Source organism: Acinonyx jubatus, chromosome D4 (assembly GCF_027475565.1).
Source record: "Acinonyx jubatus isolate Ajub_Pintada_27869175 chromosome D4, VMU_Ajub_asm_v1.0, whole genome shotgun sequence".
In the NCBI taxonomy this organism is placed as follows: Eukaryota; Metazoa; Chordata; class Mammalia; order Carnivora; family Felidae; genus Acinonyx; species Acinonyx jubatus.
Window position 1 is genome coordinate 90,274,434 of NC_069391.1, and position 16,567 is coordinate 90,291,000.

The 16,567-nt window shown below is 52.6% G+C and overlaps 1 protein-coding gene across 1 annotated transcript in view; it reads left to right on the forward strand.

The window, feature by feature from the left end:
• Window positions 1-16,567, forward strand: part of SHC3 (SHC adaptor protein 3) — a 104,478-nt gene that overhangs the window by 73,330 nt on the left and 14,581 nt on the right. The window contains exons 8-11 of the mRNA XM_027041218.2: window positions 337-487; window positions 1,451-1,538; window positions 4,293-4,448; window positions 8,877-9,172. Coding sequence (XP_026897019.2) covers window positions 337-487; window positions 1,451-1,538; window positions 4,293-4,448; window positions 8,877-9,172 — 691 coding nt within the window. The remainder of the gene's footprint in view (window positions 1-336; window positions 488-1,450; window positions 1,539-4,292; window positions 4,449-8,876; window positions 9,173-16,567) is intronic.

Genomic DNA, 16,567 nt, shown 5'->3' on the forward strand with positions numbered 1-16,567 from the left:
CGGAGGCGGGGCTCGAACTCACAAACCACAAGATCGTGACCTGAGCCAAGTAGGACGCTCAACCGACTGAGCCACCCAGGCACCTCCAGTTATTAACATTTTAAACCTCTTCCCTGTTTCAAAGATGAGTGGAATTTTCCAGAAGGTAGGACAGCGATGAAGGCAGAAGTATCTGGCCAGCCCATTCGTCTGCTTTTCATAGCTGAGATCTAGATAGTGAGGAGGCAGTGACTGAACTCTCTTTTCTGGGGTAGCAGGTCCTAACATTAGATTTGTAGGTTTTGACAAAAAAACTCCACTTTCGGCTAAAGCCCTGGAAAACCCCTCTTCTAACAGAATGCAGAGTCTGGACGAGCCTTGGACTGAAGAGGAGGGGGATGGCTCAGACCACCCGTACTACAACAGCATCCCAAGCAAGGCGCCCCCTCCGGGGGGCTTTGTGGACGTGCGGCTGCAAGCCAGACCCCACGCCCCTGACACGGCCCAGGTAAGTCCCACACCCCTGCCTGGGTCTGGCCCCTCGAGCACTTCCTTCCATTTTCTTCCACTGTGCTCGCAGGCTGGCATTCTTTCCAGTCTCTGGTGCAATAACTCACCTGCTCTCTCCCCTTGGATTACACACGCAGACACGCAGGGGAGGCTTTTGCTTTAATGTCCTAAGGCGTTAATCACATGTCTGGGAACTAGGTTGTGATTCCGGAGGTGCAAGTCTGGGGGTCTCCTCTCCATCCTGGGGCGAATGCCATTATACTGGGAGCTTCGTGAGGAGACAAAAGAGTTCAGGACTTTTCAAAGGCTCAGGGTGCTTTCTTCCCCCGAGAAGACACTGGGTGCGGGCCCTTAAAATGATCAGCGTTTTATGAGCCTTCCCTTTTCTTCATTTCCCTGAGTTTTCCTCCAAATCAACACCGTTCCAGTAAGGTGATTGCTTTTTAGAGTTACCGCGTCTCTATTTCGTGACAGAGAATTTTGTGAGGTCACCCACCTTATGCAAATAATAATGACACTGACGAAAGTGGCAAAACAACACGGAAATCAAGCGTCCGCAGCTCTGACGTGGAGAGATGGACGGGGCGGACTTGCCCGGGTGTGAATGGCTGAGGGAGGTGCGTTCCGACGTACCTGAGCTTTACCCGAGGGCGCGTCCGGTGACGTGGCCGCGTGTATGGAGGAGAGCCCCATTTTCGGTCACACTTAGGGAGGGCTGGTGGCGTGAAATGAAGACAAGGAGGGGCGCGTGTGGTTTTGATGAGACGCAGCCTCTTCCCCACACCCGTGCAAACGTGTTTCCCGAACCCTAATGCCAACCGCGAGGCAGGAAGGAAAAGGTGGGTGTGATTGGGGATGTGGCGGACCTGCCGTTGGGGTCCCTTCTACTGGGCTGTGGCTTTGGGGGATGGAGAAAGGGGGAGAGGCAGCTTTTCCTCTGGGCATTTACACACGTCTGTAGTTTGCAGGCAAAGAGCAGACGTACTACCAGGGGAGACACCTGGGAGAGCCGTTCGGTGAAGACTGGAGGCAAGCACCTGTCCGGCAAGGTGAGGGGCACGGCCAGGGGGGAGGGAAGAAGACACGGGAGCACGCGCTCCCGGCGGGGACTTTGTCCGGGGGCTGGCGGCGCATGTGTGTGTCCTGGCGAGACTGAGGCCCCCCCACCGTCGCGGACACAGGAAAGAGGGCTGTGGGGGCACCGCTCGTCCTCTGGTGCCTCCCCTTTGTCCCGGCGTTTCCCGTTCGCGTGCACCCTGGACGTGTCCTTGTCCTTCCGGCAGGACGGCCTGCCTACCAGGGGGCTGAGGCGCGGGCCTCCCGACGAGCCCGCACCCGTCCGGGTGGCTGGTGGCTGGGGCTCTCTGACGTGTGTTTTGTGCTGTCCCTCAGCGCTCCAGCGGGGCTGTGCCCCACGACTCCTCACAGGAGCTGGTAGCTTTCCCTTCCTTGCCCGGCCCCCGCCCGCCCCGTCCAGGGTCAGCTTCGGGAGGGACGGTGCCCACACGCACTAGAGGTGGCGTGGAGAAGCAAGTCGCGTGCGGGCCCTGGGCGCTTTCAGGGGCGCTTCCCCATCGTGTCACGTCGACTGACGTGTCTCCACTTGCCACAGTTCAGCCGTGACCAGGAGCTATCAGTAGGCTCCGTACACCCGAGCGTGTCCGTGTGTGTGTTCTACAGGGTTCTTTCGACGTTCAGCTTCTTCCTGAACTCCCTCAGTAGCTCGGGGGTCCTGACCCCTGGCTGCTGACCCCTCAGGGTCTGAAGGAGAAGCAGCAATGGGGAATTAAGCTCTGATTTCTGATTAACGCGTCCACGTACGTATGTGTGACCGTATTTTGGCTTCATGTCAAGGCCATCCCCGCCGGGGAATAGATGACAATACATTTCTGGAACTGCCCCCTCGTGAGGCCGTTTCCGGCCTCACCTGCCCGAGCTAAGGGAGGACCTCTGTGCGGGGTCCTCAGTACAGCGTAAGGCCTGGTGGAGGTGGCCACGCAGCTCCAGCTCCCAGTAGGAAACACGTAGCAAACCAGAGTCCGAGCTGTGCCAGGAGCACCTTTTTTCTGTGTTCTTACCTCTGTTCCACAGACATTTAAAAAGTATTTCTAGGGGCGCCCGGGGGGCTCAGTCGGTGGAGCGTCCGACTTCGGCTCAGGTCATGATCTCGCGGCTCGTGGGTTCGAGCCCCGCGTCGGGCTCTGTGCTGACAGCTCGGAGCCTGGAGCCCGCTTTGGATTCTGTGCCTCCCTGTCTCTCTGACCCTAACCCACTCGCATTCTGTCTCTGTCTCTCTCAAAAATAAATAAGCTTTAAAAGAAAATTTAAAAGTATTTCTATACACATGTGTGCTTAACCACATTAACAACTGCTAAGGACCAACGGAGACACATTGTTTACAGCACATGCTGGCTGTTATTGAAAAGTATGTCAGGTTCACTTGAAAATGAGTCTCTCCTTGTGTGTTCCCATTCCACCCCCTCCCCCCACCCCGGCCAGATCAGGATCAGACAACGTAAGAGACTCCAAGGTAGAAATGCACCCGAGGGTCATATGTCTCAATGAATTTCAAGTTCTTAGTTGAAAGCAATAAATATCTTTTTTCCATCAGGTAAGAATATCCTCTGTTAATTTGCTGGCAGCCGTTGTCCCTTACCAAAAATTAACACTCGGTGACCCCATCGTGGTGTGAATGCCCCCTGTCCCCAGCTCTGCACCTGCCGTGGTCTCAGTGGGAAAGGGCCATCGTCAGGAAAGTTACTTATTGGGCTTTTGATCTTCTCCTTTTAAAACTTAGTTTGTAAAATCCTTCGTACAGACTGATTTGCTCGCCACGCACATGTGCACGCGCACACACACACACACGTGAGCGGCAAGAAGCCGCTGTGGAACCAGGACACATAACACGGGAGCGGCCCTGAAACATGAAGTCATGCTCAGGAACAGGTGTAGACACACGAAGGACTTTTAACAGGACACCTGCGTCCTCTCGAAGCCCAACAACAGGCTCTGGGGAAAGCTTAAGAAGCCCTCTTGCCAACTGGATTGAGCCGCCCATGGGGTGTGAAAGGTGACTTCTCTCCAGAGACAGCGCTGCCAGAGGGCGGTGGTCCTGAGAGTCTGTGTAAGTGCGTCAGAGACGGGGCTCCCGTGGCAACCCGAGCAAGTGGGATCAGGCACCACCGTCACCCCTCGGGCCCCAGACCAGCCTTGGCACTCCCGTGGCACAGCTGAGAAGTCCCGTGGGGGCGCTGCCCCCGGGTGGGGTCCTCCATCACACGCCCACCCTGGGCCTCCTGCGTGGAGCCTGGGGCATGACAGGATGCTTCGTTTTGTAAGGAAGGGGCCGGGCATTGCGTGGCTAGAACGGAGTTGACTTACGAGGCGTCCGCTTACACCGAAAGGGAGAATGAGGCGATTTAATGAGGCTCATGGTTCTGCTGCTGCTACTTGCTCAGGGGGCTTTGTAAAGGGGACGAGGGACCCAGGCAGCTTCTGCCGTGGCGCATCTGCTCCGCTCACCGACCCCGGTCGGGGCCGGAGTCTCGGGCAGGCCCGTGCCGTCGGGGTGTCCATCCTCCGGGGCTGGCATCTTGACATGAAGGCGGGGAAATTGTCCCGGCCAAACACAACAGTGGTGACAGGGTCAGAAGAGGGGGATGTAGCCAGTGGGGACCCACAAGAAGAATTAGCTACCAGATAGCCCGTAGGAACGCCTCCGTGAAGTGTTGGGTGGCTTACGGATAGATGCACAAATGGCCTTCCCCTCGTAAGAGAAAAGAGCGCTGGTTTTCTCGTTGCAGGGTCCTTGGACACCTACAGCCTGCCGGAAGGGAGAGCTCACGCGGGCCCCGGAGAAGCCCCCACCTACGTGAACGCCCAGCACATCCCGCCGCAGGCCACACCGGCCTCCGGCAGCAGCGCGGAGAGCAGCCCGCGGAAAGACCTCTTCGACATGAGTGGGTTTCTTTTCGCGTGTGGTTTTCTTGTCTTCCGGGGTTGCTTTCCGCTGTCTGAAATCTTTGCCACGACGTACTTTCTGCTGGCAGGGTTTTGATTAACGGTGATATGAATTACTGCCCCAGCTGAAAGAGGACCACCAGCGTGTGGTGGCCGGTCAGCACCGCGTAAGGCCCGCAGAAGCCACCGCATGGCCATGGCTCCACCTCACTTTTCTGGGTTATGGTTGGGCTTTTCAAGGCTTTGCACTTGGCCGACCTCTGCTTTGGGATGACAGCTCTCTCCGAAGTCCAGAGACAAAGCAGTTTCCCCCTCTGTGTGGAACTGACTTTCCTCTTGAAGATCTGTCTGCACATATCTCGAGATAAATGATACACACAAAAACGTCCTCATTCGTTTATTTACTTAAATGTCAATTGGCCGTTACGTGCCAAATACTGTATCAGTTGCTATGGATGCCAGTGTGAAATGGCTTATCACAGGGCCTGTGGTCTGTTGAAAATGACCAACATAGAAGCAAGAAATGGCGAGACGCCCTCTCGCGTGCACGCACGCATGCACACACGCTCTCCCGTATTCCTGTCCAGTGAGCACCTAGTGTGTGTCTATACTCATCTACTTACTGGGGTCTACAGGAAGACAAAACAGAATCCCTACTCTCCTGGAGCTTGAATAACCCTTGTGCTGTAACCGGTAGCAGTAAGTGCCCTGAAGGAAAACAAACCAGGATGAGGAGTGTGATAGGAAGCTACTTAGCAGCGTAGTAACGTGCGCCCTGGACCTTCTGTTTGTCATGTAGACTGGGACAGCTAAATCATCCGTGAACTGAGTAATGAGAGTGGAAGTCATTGCTAAGGCATTTTGAGAGAGGCTTCTGACTTCACAGAGAGCTTTACATCCCCATATGGCTTTGGCGGTTCCCTGAGAACTTCACAGGGGAGGAAATGCCTTGATAATTTAACAAGTGCTGGGCATTCGTTGTTCTGTTTAATTTTCGCAACAGTCCTGCAGGTCCATGTCATTATTATTTTTACCATTCTGTTATTATCACGATTTTACAGAGGAGAAAATGGAGAATCCTAGAGGTTCAGTAACTTTACCACTTGGTCAAGGCAGCCTTACTGGTTTGACGTGTGCTGTTTGTGGTGTTGCATGTGAATGAGGACATGGCAGAGTGCTCCCACAATCAGGTGGCGTCCTGACGACCAGAGTCTGTTTCTCCTCAGCCGCTTTGGTTTCCCAGACAGTGGGTTCCCGTTCTGACCCCATTCTGTGTACAGAAGTCACCACACACGGAAAAACTGTGGAATCTCAGGGCTTAGAGGCACCTTCACCACCATCTAACCAAATCCCATCTCTTAAAAAATGTGGCAATAGCCTCAGAGGTACGAAGCGACTTTCCCAAGATGCAGACCAAAGTGGTAGTTTTGTGAGCCTCTGCTTGCGCTGTAATGGTGTCTCCCAGCTGCAATTTGGTACTTGTATTTATGGTCAGACAGTTTAATCTAGTCAATTTACCAGTGGCTCCTGGCCCCGGAGCCCAAGGGGAGTTAGATAAGGTGTGGGTTTGAGATGGGAAAAATGAGAACCAGAGCCTCCCTTTGGTCATCCATCATTTTCTACACCTGCTTCCAAAACTAGAGAAGGGCATAATGGAAGAAGAAAGGGCCCTGGAGAGGCTAGTTTCTATTGAAAAGTATGGAAAAAAATGAAGCTAGCAGTCTTTGTTTATCTTAAACCACTAGTGTAAAATAATGATGGTGCCATTGGTAAAGATGGTGATAGTTAATGGTGCTCATTGTGATGCTGATGTTGATGGTAGTGGTGATGGAGATGTTGGTTGGTGACATGATGATGATGTTGATGATGATGATGGTGATGGTGCCTCTCCTGGTGCCTTTGGCAGTGGTGGCAATCGTGATAGTCATGATGGTGATGGTGGTCATGATGGTAATGATGATGATGGTGATGTTGATGATCATGTTGGTGGTGGTGATGGTGATGGTGGTGATGGTGATGGTGATGGTGATGGTGGTGATGATGGTGATGATGGTGATGATGGATGGTGGTGGTGATGATGGTGGTGGTGATGATGATGATGATGTTGATGGTGGTGGTGATGATGGTGGTGGTGGTGGTGGTGGTGGTGATGGTGGTGATGGTGGTGATGGTGATGGTAGTGGTGGTGGTGATGATGGTGCTGGTGATGATGGTGGTGCTGGTGATGATGGTGGTGGTGATGATAATGGTGGTGGTGGTTATGATGGTAATGATGATGGTGATGTTGATGGTCATGATGGTGGTGGTGATGGTGATGGTGGTGGTGATAGTGATGATGGTGATGGTGATGTTGATGGTGGTGATGGTGATGATTGGTGATGGTGGTGATGATGGTGATGATGGATGGTGGTGGTGATGATGGTGGTGGTGGTGGTGATGATGGTGATGGTGATGGTCATGTGGTGGTGGTGATGGTGATGATGGTGATGGTGATGTTGATGGTGATGATGGTGATGGTGATGTTGATGGTGGTGATGGTGATGATTGGTGATGGTGGTGATGATGGTGGTGATGGTGATGGTGACGATGATGGTGGTGATGATGATGGTGGTGATGGTGATGATGGTGGTGATGGTGATGATAGTGGTGATGGTGATGATGATGGTGGTGATGGTGATGATGGTGGTGATGGTGATGTTGATGGTGGTGGTGATAATGGTTATGTTGATGGTGGTGGTGATGGTGGTGATGATGGTGGTGATGGTGATGGTGGTGATGATGATGGTGATGGTGATGGTGATGATGGTGGTGATGTTGATGGTGGTGGTGGTGATGATGGTGGTGGTGATGATGATGATGGTGATGGTGATGGTCATGTGGTGGTGGTGATGGTGATGATGGTGGTGATGTTGATGGTGGTGGTGGTGATGATGGTGGTGGTGGTGATGATGATGGTGATGGTGATGGTCATGTGGTGGTGGTGATGGTGATGATTGGTGATGGTGGTGATTATGGTGATGATGGTGATGGTGATGACGGTGGTGGTGATGATGATGGTGATGGTGGTGATGTTGATGGTGGTGGTGGTGATGATGGTGGTGATGGTGATGATGGTGGTGATGGTGATGGTGGTGATGATGGTTATAGTGCTGATGTGGCAATGGTGATAATGGTGGTGATGATGGTGATGATGAGGTTAATGATGGTGGTGACAATAGTGATGGTCTTGATAGTGATAATGGCGGTGGTGATGGTGTAGAAATGGTATAATACAACTTTCAACTACTCCAGGTAATCAGGAAGAAAAAGGATAAAAACAGAGAATCTAATTTTGGGCAATAGCTTTAACCTGTTTGTATTCTCAGGTCTGTAAATGATTTAACAAGTGTTAAAACACCCCGACTTGGGTTTCATTTATTCACCTCGCTTTTGGCCACCCTCTACTCATAATCGGTCTTATTCTGCAGCATTTGTTGAATACGTGTAGGGCGCGAACTACGTCCCAGGGACGATGTTGGAGCGTGGGGACGTCGTTGTGCCCAGGAGAGAACTGTTCCTGTCCTTGTGGCGCTTGCACTGTGCTGCTTTGGCCACGTGGTCCCATGTGCTCATCCTCACACCTGACACTTGTGTGGTGCCGTGGGCGTCTTCGGCACTTTCGCGCATATTGCCTCATTTTGAGGTTTAATTAGATGTTCCCGGCCGACTTCTTGTGCTGCCGTGTCTGTTCCTGTTAGAGCAGCGGACCTACCCTTCACTGACCCCGGGGTGGGAAGTGTGTCCTTGGGGGGCTTGTGGTCACGCCGGGTCTCAGATGCCCACACAGGAGCTTTTTTCCACAGAGAAACGAGGGAAGGCCACGGAGAGGTGGGGCTCCTAACCCGGGCGGCGTCACACAAAAGGCACCCAACAAATGTCACTTTTCTTCTCTTTGAAAAATTTACCTTGATGCCAAGGTCTTGAAACAAACATGTGATGGGCTGGGTATAGGTTTTGCAGTGACTCTAACTTTGCAGATTATCCTTTTCTCTGCATATTTCCAGGAGCAATGGCAGGTTTCCATTCAGAAGAAAACAGGTTTATTAAGAGGCTAGCCGATGTCCCAGAAAAGGTAGATGGAGGGCGATATGCACGGCCTCTCGCAGTGTGCAAAAGTGAAGTCATTCTGACCGGCTAGACAGAGGGTGTGCTTGAGTCCTTGGCACGAGGCGCAGCGCCCAGCTGTCTTGGGAACACAGGCTCGTCAGAAAGAGTCGTGCCGGGGTTCAGCCTGTGCCTCCAAACACGGTCAATAGTGCCAGCCAGTCACCTTTCTTTAGGTTTGTTTCTGGTGGAAGTTGCCTTGGCTTGTCCATCGAGATCACATTGTGCATGTTATCAGTTGCTCTTCATGGGGTTGACTTGTTGCTGGCAATTGCTGTTGACAGAACCCTTTGAAGACGCTCTCAGGAACCAGTCCTCGGGGCCTGTGCTGAGCAAGGCGGCCTCCGTGGAGTGCATCAGCCCTGTCACGCCCAGAGCCCCGGATGCCAAGATGCTGGAGGAGCTGGAAGGGGAGCCTTGGTACCAAGGGGAGATGAGCCGGAAGGAGGCCGAGGGGCTGCTGAAGAACGACGGGGACTTCCTGGTCAGGAAGAGCGCCACCAACCCGGGCTCCTTCGTCCTCACGGGCATGCACAACGGCCAGGCCAAGCACCTGCTGCTCGTGGACCCGGAGGGCACGGTGAGCACGGGCGGGACATGACCAGCCTCCTCAGAGCAGTCTCCCCTTGTCCTCTGTGCTGGGTGACCACACTTTCCCTCTGCTGCCTGTGCGCACCTGCTGACGTCCTGGCGGCCACTTCTCGGGGACCCGGCTGCCCAGGCACACAGGCCTGCGCTTGGCTCGCGCTTGGAAACCTCACGAGGGCCCAAGGCGAAAGCTTTAACTCTGACGTCCTTTACAATAAGTACAAAAACAGGGAAAGTTTTCCTGTCCAATCCATTCATAGTGGATGAGGAAGTGCAGGGTTCCTGGGCTTCTAATATTGATCTCCAGTGTCTCCAAGAGTTCCTAGAGTAGAAGACGTGATGAAGCAGTAAACAGACCCCCTCTTAATTAGCTTCCCGCTTTCCCACTCGGGGACAGTGTGTGTGGCCGTTCTTGGTGGTACAGTCATGTCTGATGAACCGTGTGGGTCTGACTGAATTTCCCGTCTTCCAGTCAGTAAATAGATTGGACTTGATCTTGGCACAGTCTAAGAACTGCTAAGTTTAATAAACATAATTACATTAACTGAACCATTAAATAAGTTCCAAGATTGTTGTGTAAAACCTTTTATCCAGTGAAAACACAGAAGCAGGTAGTTATCCGAACAGCAGATTAGAACATGGCCTGTCTTGATCGATGGGTAGGGACGAAGCCTCCGTCTTTGGTTGGACTTGAACGCAGTTTAACCGTGTTTGGTGGGGGAGGGGAGAGTTGTTACGTCACATGATCTGCTGCTCCAGGGCGTCTGCACCTTGGCTCTCCGGACATCGTCTCCGTGCCCCTCTCCCCTCTCCACCTGGGCAACCCCCTCCCTAGGAACGTAACGTGAATCCTTCTGATCCACATTCTTCGGTTGTGTGGTTTTTCCCATGGAGGTACATCAGGGAGAAGATACACTGTGTGTTTGTGCATTTCAGGAAGTTGCTAACACGGTCCTGCCCCTCAAATCCCATGTCAAACTCTGCATGTGTTTTTGAGATCTGTCTGTGGTGCTTTCTGTACACGGGATCATCGCTTGGGTGGGCGGCCCAGCGGCCCCCATCCACGGCCACACGTCACTTGTGGAACATTCTCATGCAGGGCTGAAGGTGCTACGAAGTCTCCATGCATTTTCCCTGCGCCCACGATGGTCTTTCTGGGGCACATCCCGGGACCGGGGTTTTGGTCATAGGACATGCGCACACTTGGTTTCGCCAGGGCTGTGCATTTGCTTCCAGAACGGCTAGACTACCAGGGGGCACGGCGGCCATGCACCAGGGTTCCCTCAGCCTCCTTGACATCGTCCTCCCTGCAGGGCAAGTCCAAGACTCCGGGGAAGAGCATGTCCCAGTGTCACCCTACAACCGCGTGTCCACAGGTTCTTCCAGTAAATGTTATGCGCCCACCTCCCCGCTGCTTCTCTTCTGATCTTCTCACCCAGCTCACTTCCTGAGTTTCTCAACCATAGAATTTCCACATGAACCCTCCCATTTTTTCCCCAAATCTGATCATTTTGTCTGTGATGTTCTTCATCAAATAGAAGTTTCCCTTTTATGGTTTATGGCCTTGAGTTTTGTTTTGTTTTGTTTTGTTTTGACTTGACAGAGAGAGAGAGAAGGAGAGCAGGGGAGAGGGGCAGAGGGAGAGAGAGAATCCCAAGCAGGTTCCACAGTCAGCACAGATCCTGACGCAAGGCTCAAACCCATGAACCATGAAATCATGACCTGAGCTGAAATCAAGAGTCAGATGCTCAACCTACTGAGCCACCCAGGTGCCCCATGAGGAAATCTTCTTTTTTTTTTTTTTAATTTTTTTTCAACGTTTATTTTATTTTTGGGACAGAGAGAGACAGAGCATGAACAGGGGAGGAGCAGAGAGAGAGGGAGACACAGAATCGGAAACAGGCTCCAGGCTCTGAGCCATCAGCCCAGAGCCTGACGCGGGGCTTGAACTCATGGACCGCGAGATCATGACCTGGCTGAAGTTGGACGCCCAACCAACTGCGCCACCCAGGCGCCCCTTAGGAAATCTTTTAAGACTCAAGACCACAGGGGCACCTGGGTGGCTCAGTCGGTTGAGCATCTGACTCTTGATTTCGGCTCAGGTCGTGATCTCATGGTTTGTGAGTTTGAGCCCCCACATCGGGCTCTCTGCACTGACAGTGCGGAGCCTGCTTGGGATTCTGTCTCTCCCTCTCTCTCTGCCCCTCCTTGTTCGTACTCTCTCTCTCTCAAAATAAATAAATAAACATTAGAAACATTTAAAAAGTAAACATAAAAGATTTCCTGACCTGCAGTCATAGATGCACATTGTTCCTCTGTGACTTCTGTGTTTGCTTATTTTTCACAATTAGGTTCTAATTCTGACTAGAGTTACTTTGACAGTGACATAAGACAGGGACCCAACATCCCTTAAATCTCCAGGTGGTGAGCCAGGCTTCTGTCCTATGGATGCGCCTTGAGTTAAGGTTCTTGGTGCTCTGTGTCCCTTGTTTTTCTCGAGAGTCTGCCCTGTCCTGTTGAGCGGACTGTTTAGTCCTGATACGAGTACCACATCGCGTGGTCACTCTGGCTTTGAAACGGTCTTAACATGTGGCAGTGTAAGTCCTTCCTCTTGCAACTCCTATTAGCATTCTCTTTTTAAGCTGTTCTCTGACCTCTATTCCTCTTTGCTGTGGTTTTGGAGTCCGTTTATCCCCCCACCGAAAACGCGTGCTGGGATTTTGGTAGGACCAGTGTTGAGTTCATGGATTAATTTCAGGGAGAGCTGACGGTTTTCAGCATTAAATCATCGCATCCACGAACATGGCATGAGTCTCTACTTACTTAGTTTTAAGCTGTCCCTTGTCAGAATTTATTTTTTTTTATTTTTAAAAAAAAAATTTTTTTTTTCAACGTTTATTTATTTTTGGGACAGAGAGAGACAGAGCATGAACGGGGGAGGGGCAGAGAGAGAGGGAGACACAGAATCGGAAACAGGCTCCAGGCTCCGAGCCATCAGCCCAGAGCCTGACGCGGGGCTCGAACTCACGGACCGCGAGATCGTGACCTGGCTGAAGTCGGACGCTTAACCGACTGCGCCACCCAGGCGCCCCCAGAATTTAAAAACTCTCTCCGGAAAGTTGTGTTTCCTTTGGTTACTCCCCGGAGTGTCTGGTTTGAATTCTTGGCCCAAGCGGTGTGTGATTTTGGCCACGTTTTCTCAACAGTGACTGCTGCAGGGAGAGGAATGTGGTATGATCTTGTGCCCAGAAATCTTGCCGATGGCAGCGGTGTTACCGGAACGGCGGTCAGGCCGTGGCACACATGGACAGTCGCGTCTCCTGCCTTCCGGTTTCTGACCCCGTGGCACGCTCACCGGGGCGCCCTGGAGCGTTCACCAGGAGAGGGCGCCCTCGTCTCGTCCCCAGCCTGAAAGGGGATGTTGGCGGGTTTTGTTCTACTGAGGGTGACATAAGCTCTGGGGGATTGTCTTCATCAGCCGAAGAGAGGACTTGTCTTCGTTGCCTTGGCTGCCTTTTGCTTGTGTATGCTGGTCTGGTTTGGGGGCCAGGGGTATAGTCACCTTATAACAAGCTAGGGCGGCTGCAAATCAGAGAGGCTGTCCCTCTTCGTATGTCACATAGAGTGTCCTGGAGAGCCCCTGTTTCTGCACCACGATTCGTTGTGACCTTCAAGGCCTTGTCACACACAAGCACTCATTTATTTGTTCATTGGTTCGCTGACTGGTTCCCCGCACTGCCCTGTCATCCCTGTGAGGGTGGCAGCCTTAGTCACTGCATTACGTCCAGTACGTAGAATAGTGCCAGGCACATAGTAGGTGTTTTACGAGCACGTGATGGCGCCGATCGACCTCGGGCTTTTACGGGAGCCGAGGGCCCCCGCAGGCCACGTGGGAGCTGAGGGTCCCCTGCTGCTACAGATGCCTCATCACAGATAGGCGTCTCTAAACAGAATCAGCCCAGAGAGGTTTCCCTTTGCAAGGGCTGCTACTAATCCATCTGTTGTTTTCCGAGACAAAATAGGAAAGAAAACACCTGAGCAAGCCTAAGAGAATGCGAAGATTTCAGTTGCAACATTTAGGTATTGTTGAGAAAAGAGAAGTTAACAGTTTAGCTACGTTATGCCATCTCATAGAGCAAAGACGGTTAATGGGTCATATACTCAGTCCTTGTAGACAAAGGATTGACTGATGATTACGAAACGACACGTATTGGGGTGTCTGGGGGGGGCTCAGTCGGTTAAGCATCTGACTCTTGTTCCAGTCACGATTTCATAGTCAAGGGATTGAGCCCCACATCAGGCTCAGCACTGAGCATGAAGCCCGCTTGGGATTCTCTCTTTCTCTGTCCCTCCCCTTGCATCTCTCTCTCTCTCTCTCTCTCTCTCTCTCTCTTTCTCTCTCAAAAAAGGACATGTAGTACCACTACTAATATATTCTGCATTCCCAAACCAGTATCAATGTAACGTGTAGGGACACCCGGGTGGCTCAGTTGGTGGAGCACCTGTTGCTTCATCTCAGGGCTGTGAGTTCAAGCCCCACCTTGGGTGTGGAGCCTACTTACAAACATTTTTTTTTTTAAGATAATTTGGAAGGTGGGAGGGAAGGAAGCTAAAGGAATGTGGTTGAAGCAGGTGTTCTTGTAAGCCACGACCCCAGCTGTGCTGTCTACAAGACTTTAATTTCTAAGGGGAAATCTGGCACCTCAGAGAAAATCAGTCGCACCAACTAATAAGTCTTCTTTGGGGAGGCTTTTTGCTGGATCTGATGATCTAATTTAATTGATCCAGTGGAGGAGAGCTTCAGCTGAGAAAGACTTAATTACGAATGTAATGTCACTTCCTTGCTGTTAGGACACCAAAATAGACGATGAACACATTCTCTTCAATATTTATTCATCTGATTTTCATGGTAATTGGTTGGTCCCTGACTATAAAGGGGGAAACTTGGCAGAACAGATTACTCGGAGAAATAAGGATGCAAAACAGTTCTGAGGCTATATTTACTGCAGAGTGTACGAACCTGCGTGCCTTCCCACTGCACACTGATCGTGCAAGACGAGGGCTCCTGGGGTCGCTGGAAACGTGGGTGACCAAGGAGCGTGGAGGCGGGGCTCCTGAGCTCCCAGGCAGGTGTGGGGCAGCAGCTGCTCCGACCCCACCGACGGGCTCTGCAGAAACAGCGCCGGAGATGGCGTCTGGAACATCCTCACGGTGAGTTAGCCCTCTTGAGGCTAAGATTATGCCCGGAGGCACCTGTCCTTGATTCATCCCCTCGGCCGGTAGGGCCAGCAGGGTGGGCCGGGCGCTGTGCTTGCTTTATAAGGAGCCGCTTGCTGCACCCACACCCACACCTGCACCCGCACCTGCACCTCACCTGTACCTGCACCGGCACCCACACCTCCAGCACACCTGCACTTGTTCCATGGCTGGGTGTTCCATGGACTTCCTGACCGCGGTCTCGGGAACGTGGCACATTGAGAGCACGTGCTGGGGCTTTGCATTCAGGACATCAGAAAACAGCAACCGGCCAACACCCCACATTTATTAGGATTTTATTTTATTCTGAGAGCAACTAAGAAAATAATCCCCCTCCATCCCTCCACTCAAACAAGCCTTGTTGTTATTTTAAATTTTCCTTTGTCTCCGGCAGACTAGGCGGTGCCGATCTAAAGGATGACATGGGAAGCCTCACTGGTCTGAGCCAAGGGCGCTCAGTTCCCACTCACCCACTCTTGCCCCTTGGGTCCTCGGTTCGGCGACTCAGATCCCGGGGCCCCCATCTTCCAGGCCTGTCCCTTCAACCCGGGGGCTCCATGGAGAAGAAGGGGATGGAGACGGTGGGGACGGTCAGTGGCCTCGTGGGAGAAGCCACGCTCGGGCTGCCTTACCGGTCTGAATGCAGGATAGACTAGGGATGTACGAGCAGGGCCACTGGCCGCTGGCGGGTGAGGCTGTCGTGTCTTTTCACTTCTTACCAGTGTAACACTTGGAAAGTGTGACCAAGCGGATGTTACCTGCGGTCTTTGATGAGAAGTGACAGCCCAACCCAATCCCGGGGGAGCGAGGTGGTGCTCACGGCCAGGCTCAGGCTCCCTCTCGAGTCCTTTCCTGGTGCTCAAACTGCTCTTGGTGGTTTCATGTCTTCTTCTTTTTTAACGTTTATTTATTTTGAGAGAGAGAGAGAGAACAAGCAGAGGAGGGGCAGAGAGAGAGGGAGACACAGAATCCGAAGCAGGTTCCAGGCTCTGAGCTGGCAGCACAGAGCCCGACTCGGGGCTCGAGCTCACAAACCGTGAGATCGTGACCTGAGCCGAAGTCGGAAGCTCAACCTACTGAGCCCCCCGGGCGCCCCAACAGGTGTCCTTTCTTGATTCTCCCTGGAAACTAAAGCGTAGCCCATTTTTCGATTTTTGACAAGTGTTTTCATTTCCCAGGTTGTCTCTGTGCCTGTAAATACATCAAGCCTCTCTCCCCCAGCAGCGCTGGTCGCGTCTGTGCGACCTCCCTGTCTCACCCTCTGTCTCTGTCAACAACACTTTCAGTGTTTTCTGAATGCACAAAATAGAGACAGAAGCGTAATGAACTCCCGTGGTCCCGGTATTCGCTGCACAGTTTATCAATATTGTTCCGATCTCGATTCACCCGTCCGTTATTTTAGAGGGGACGATAGTGTTTGAAAGTAGAGGACAGCGTTCTCCCACGGAATGATTTGCGAGTACCCTGCCCAAAGTCTCCGTCGCTCCCGGCCCCCAAGTGTGAGTGTGGTGCACACAGAATCGCGCCTTCGCCCTGATGGCGCCACTGCGGCCTGCTCCTGCCGACCCCCTTCCTGTCCCCTGGCCGCTCCTGGAACGGCCTTTACTGGAAAGGATCCGTTCAGAACCCCTCACCACCTCAGGGGCTGTCCTGTGTCTTCAGTCCCCCTCACCGCAGGCTCCTGCTCAGTCTGCTTTTCTGAGCTGTCCTCCAGGTCGGGGTCAGATTATGCATCTGGGTCACGCCGTCACGGAGACACCACGCTGGGAGTGGTGTCCATGAGTGTTCTCCTGGATGCCGGACGAAGGGGGCGTCTGGCAGGCTTCGCCCCTGCAGACTCTCGCCTTCCCTTGTGATTATTACACATTTGGGAGGAGGTACCCTGAAACGACATGAACCCACCTTTCCAGCTGCTAAGTAATTTGTTTTCATCCGTGTGGATTCACAGCTGCCTGACTGTTCGGTGGCTTCTCGCCGCGTCCCTTCGACACTCTTCTTTGTCTTTGCTTCAAATACACACGGACGTCACGGGACCGTCTTCCTCCACTGCTGTTGGAGGCCTGGCCTGCTTGTTTCTCACGGAGAGACCAGGATCTTCAAGTGGGGGTGCTGCTGCTCCCGAGTCCTCGAG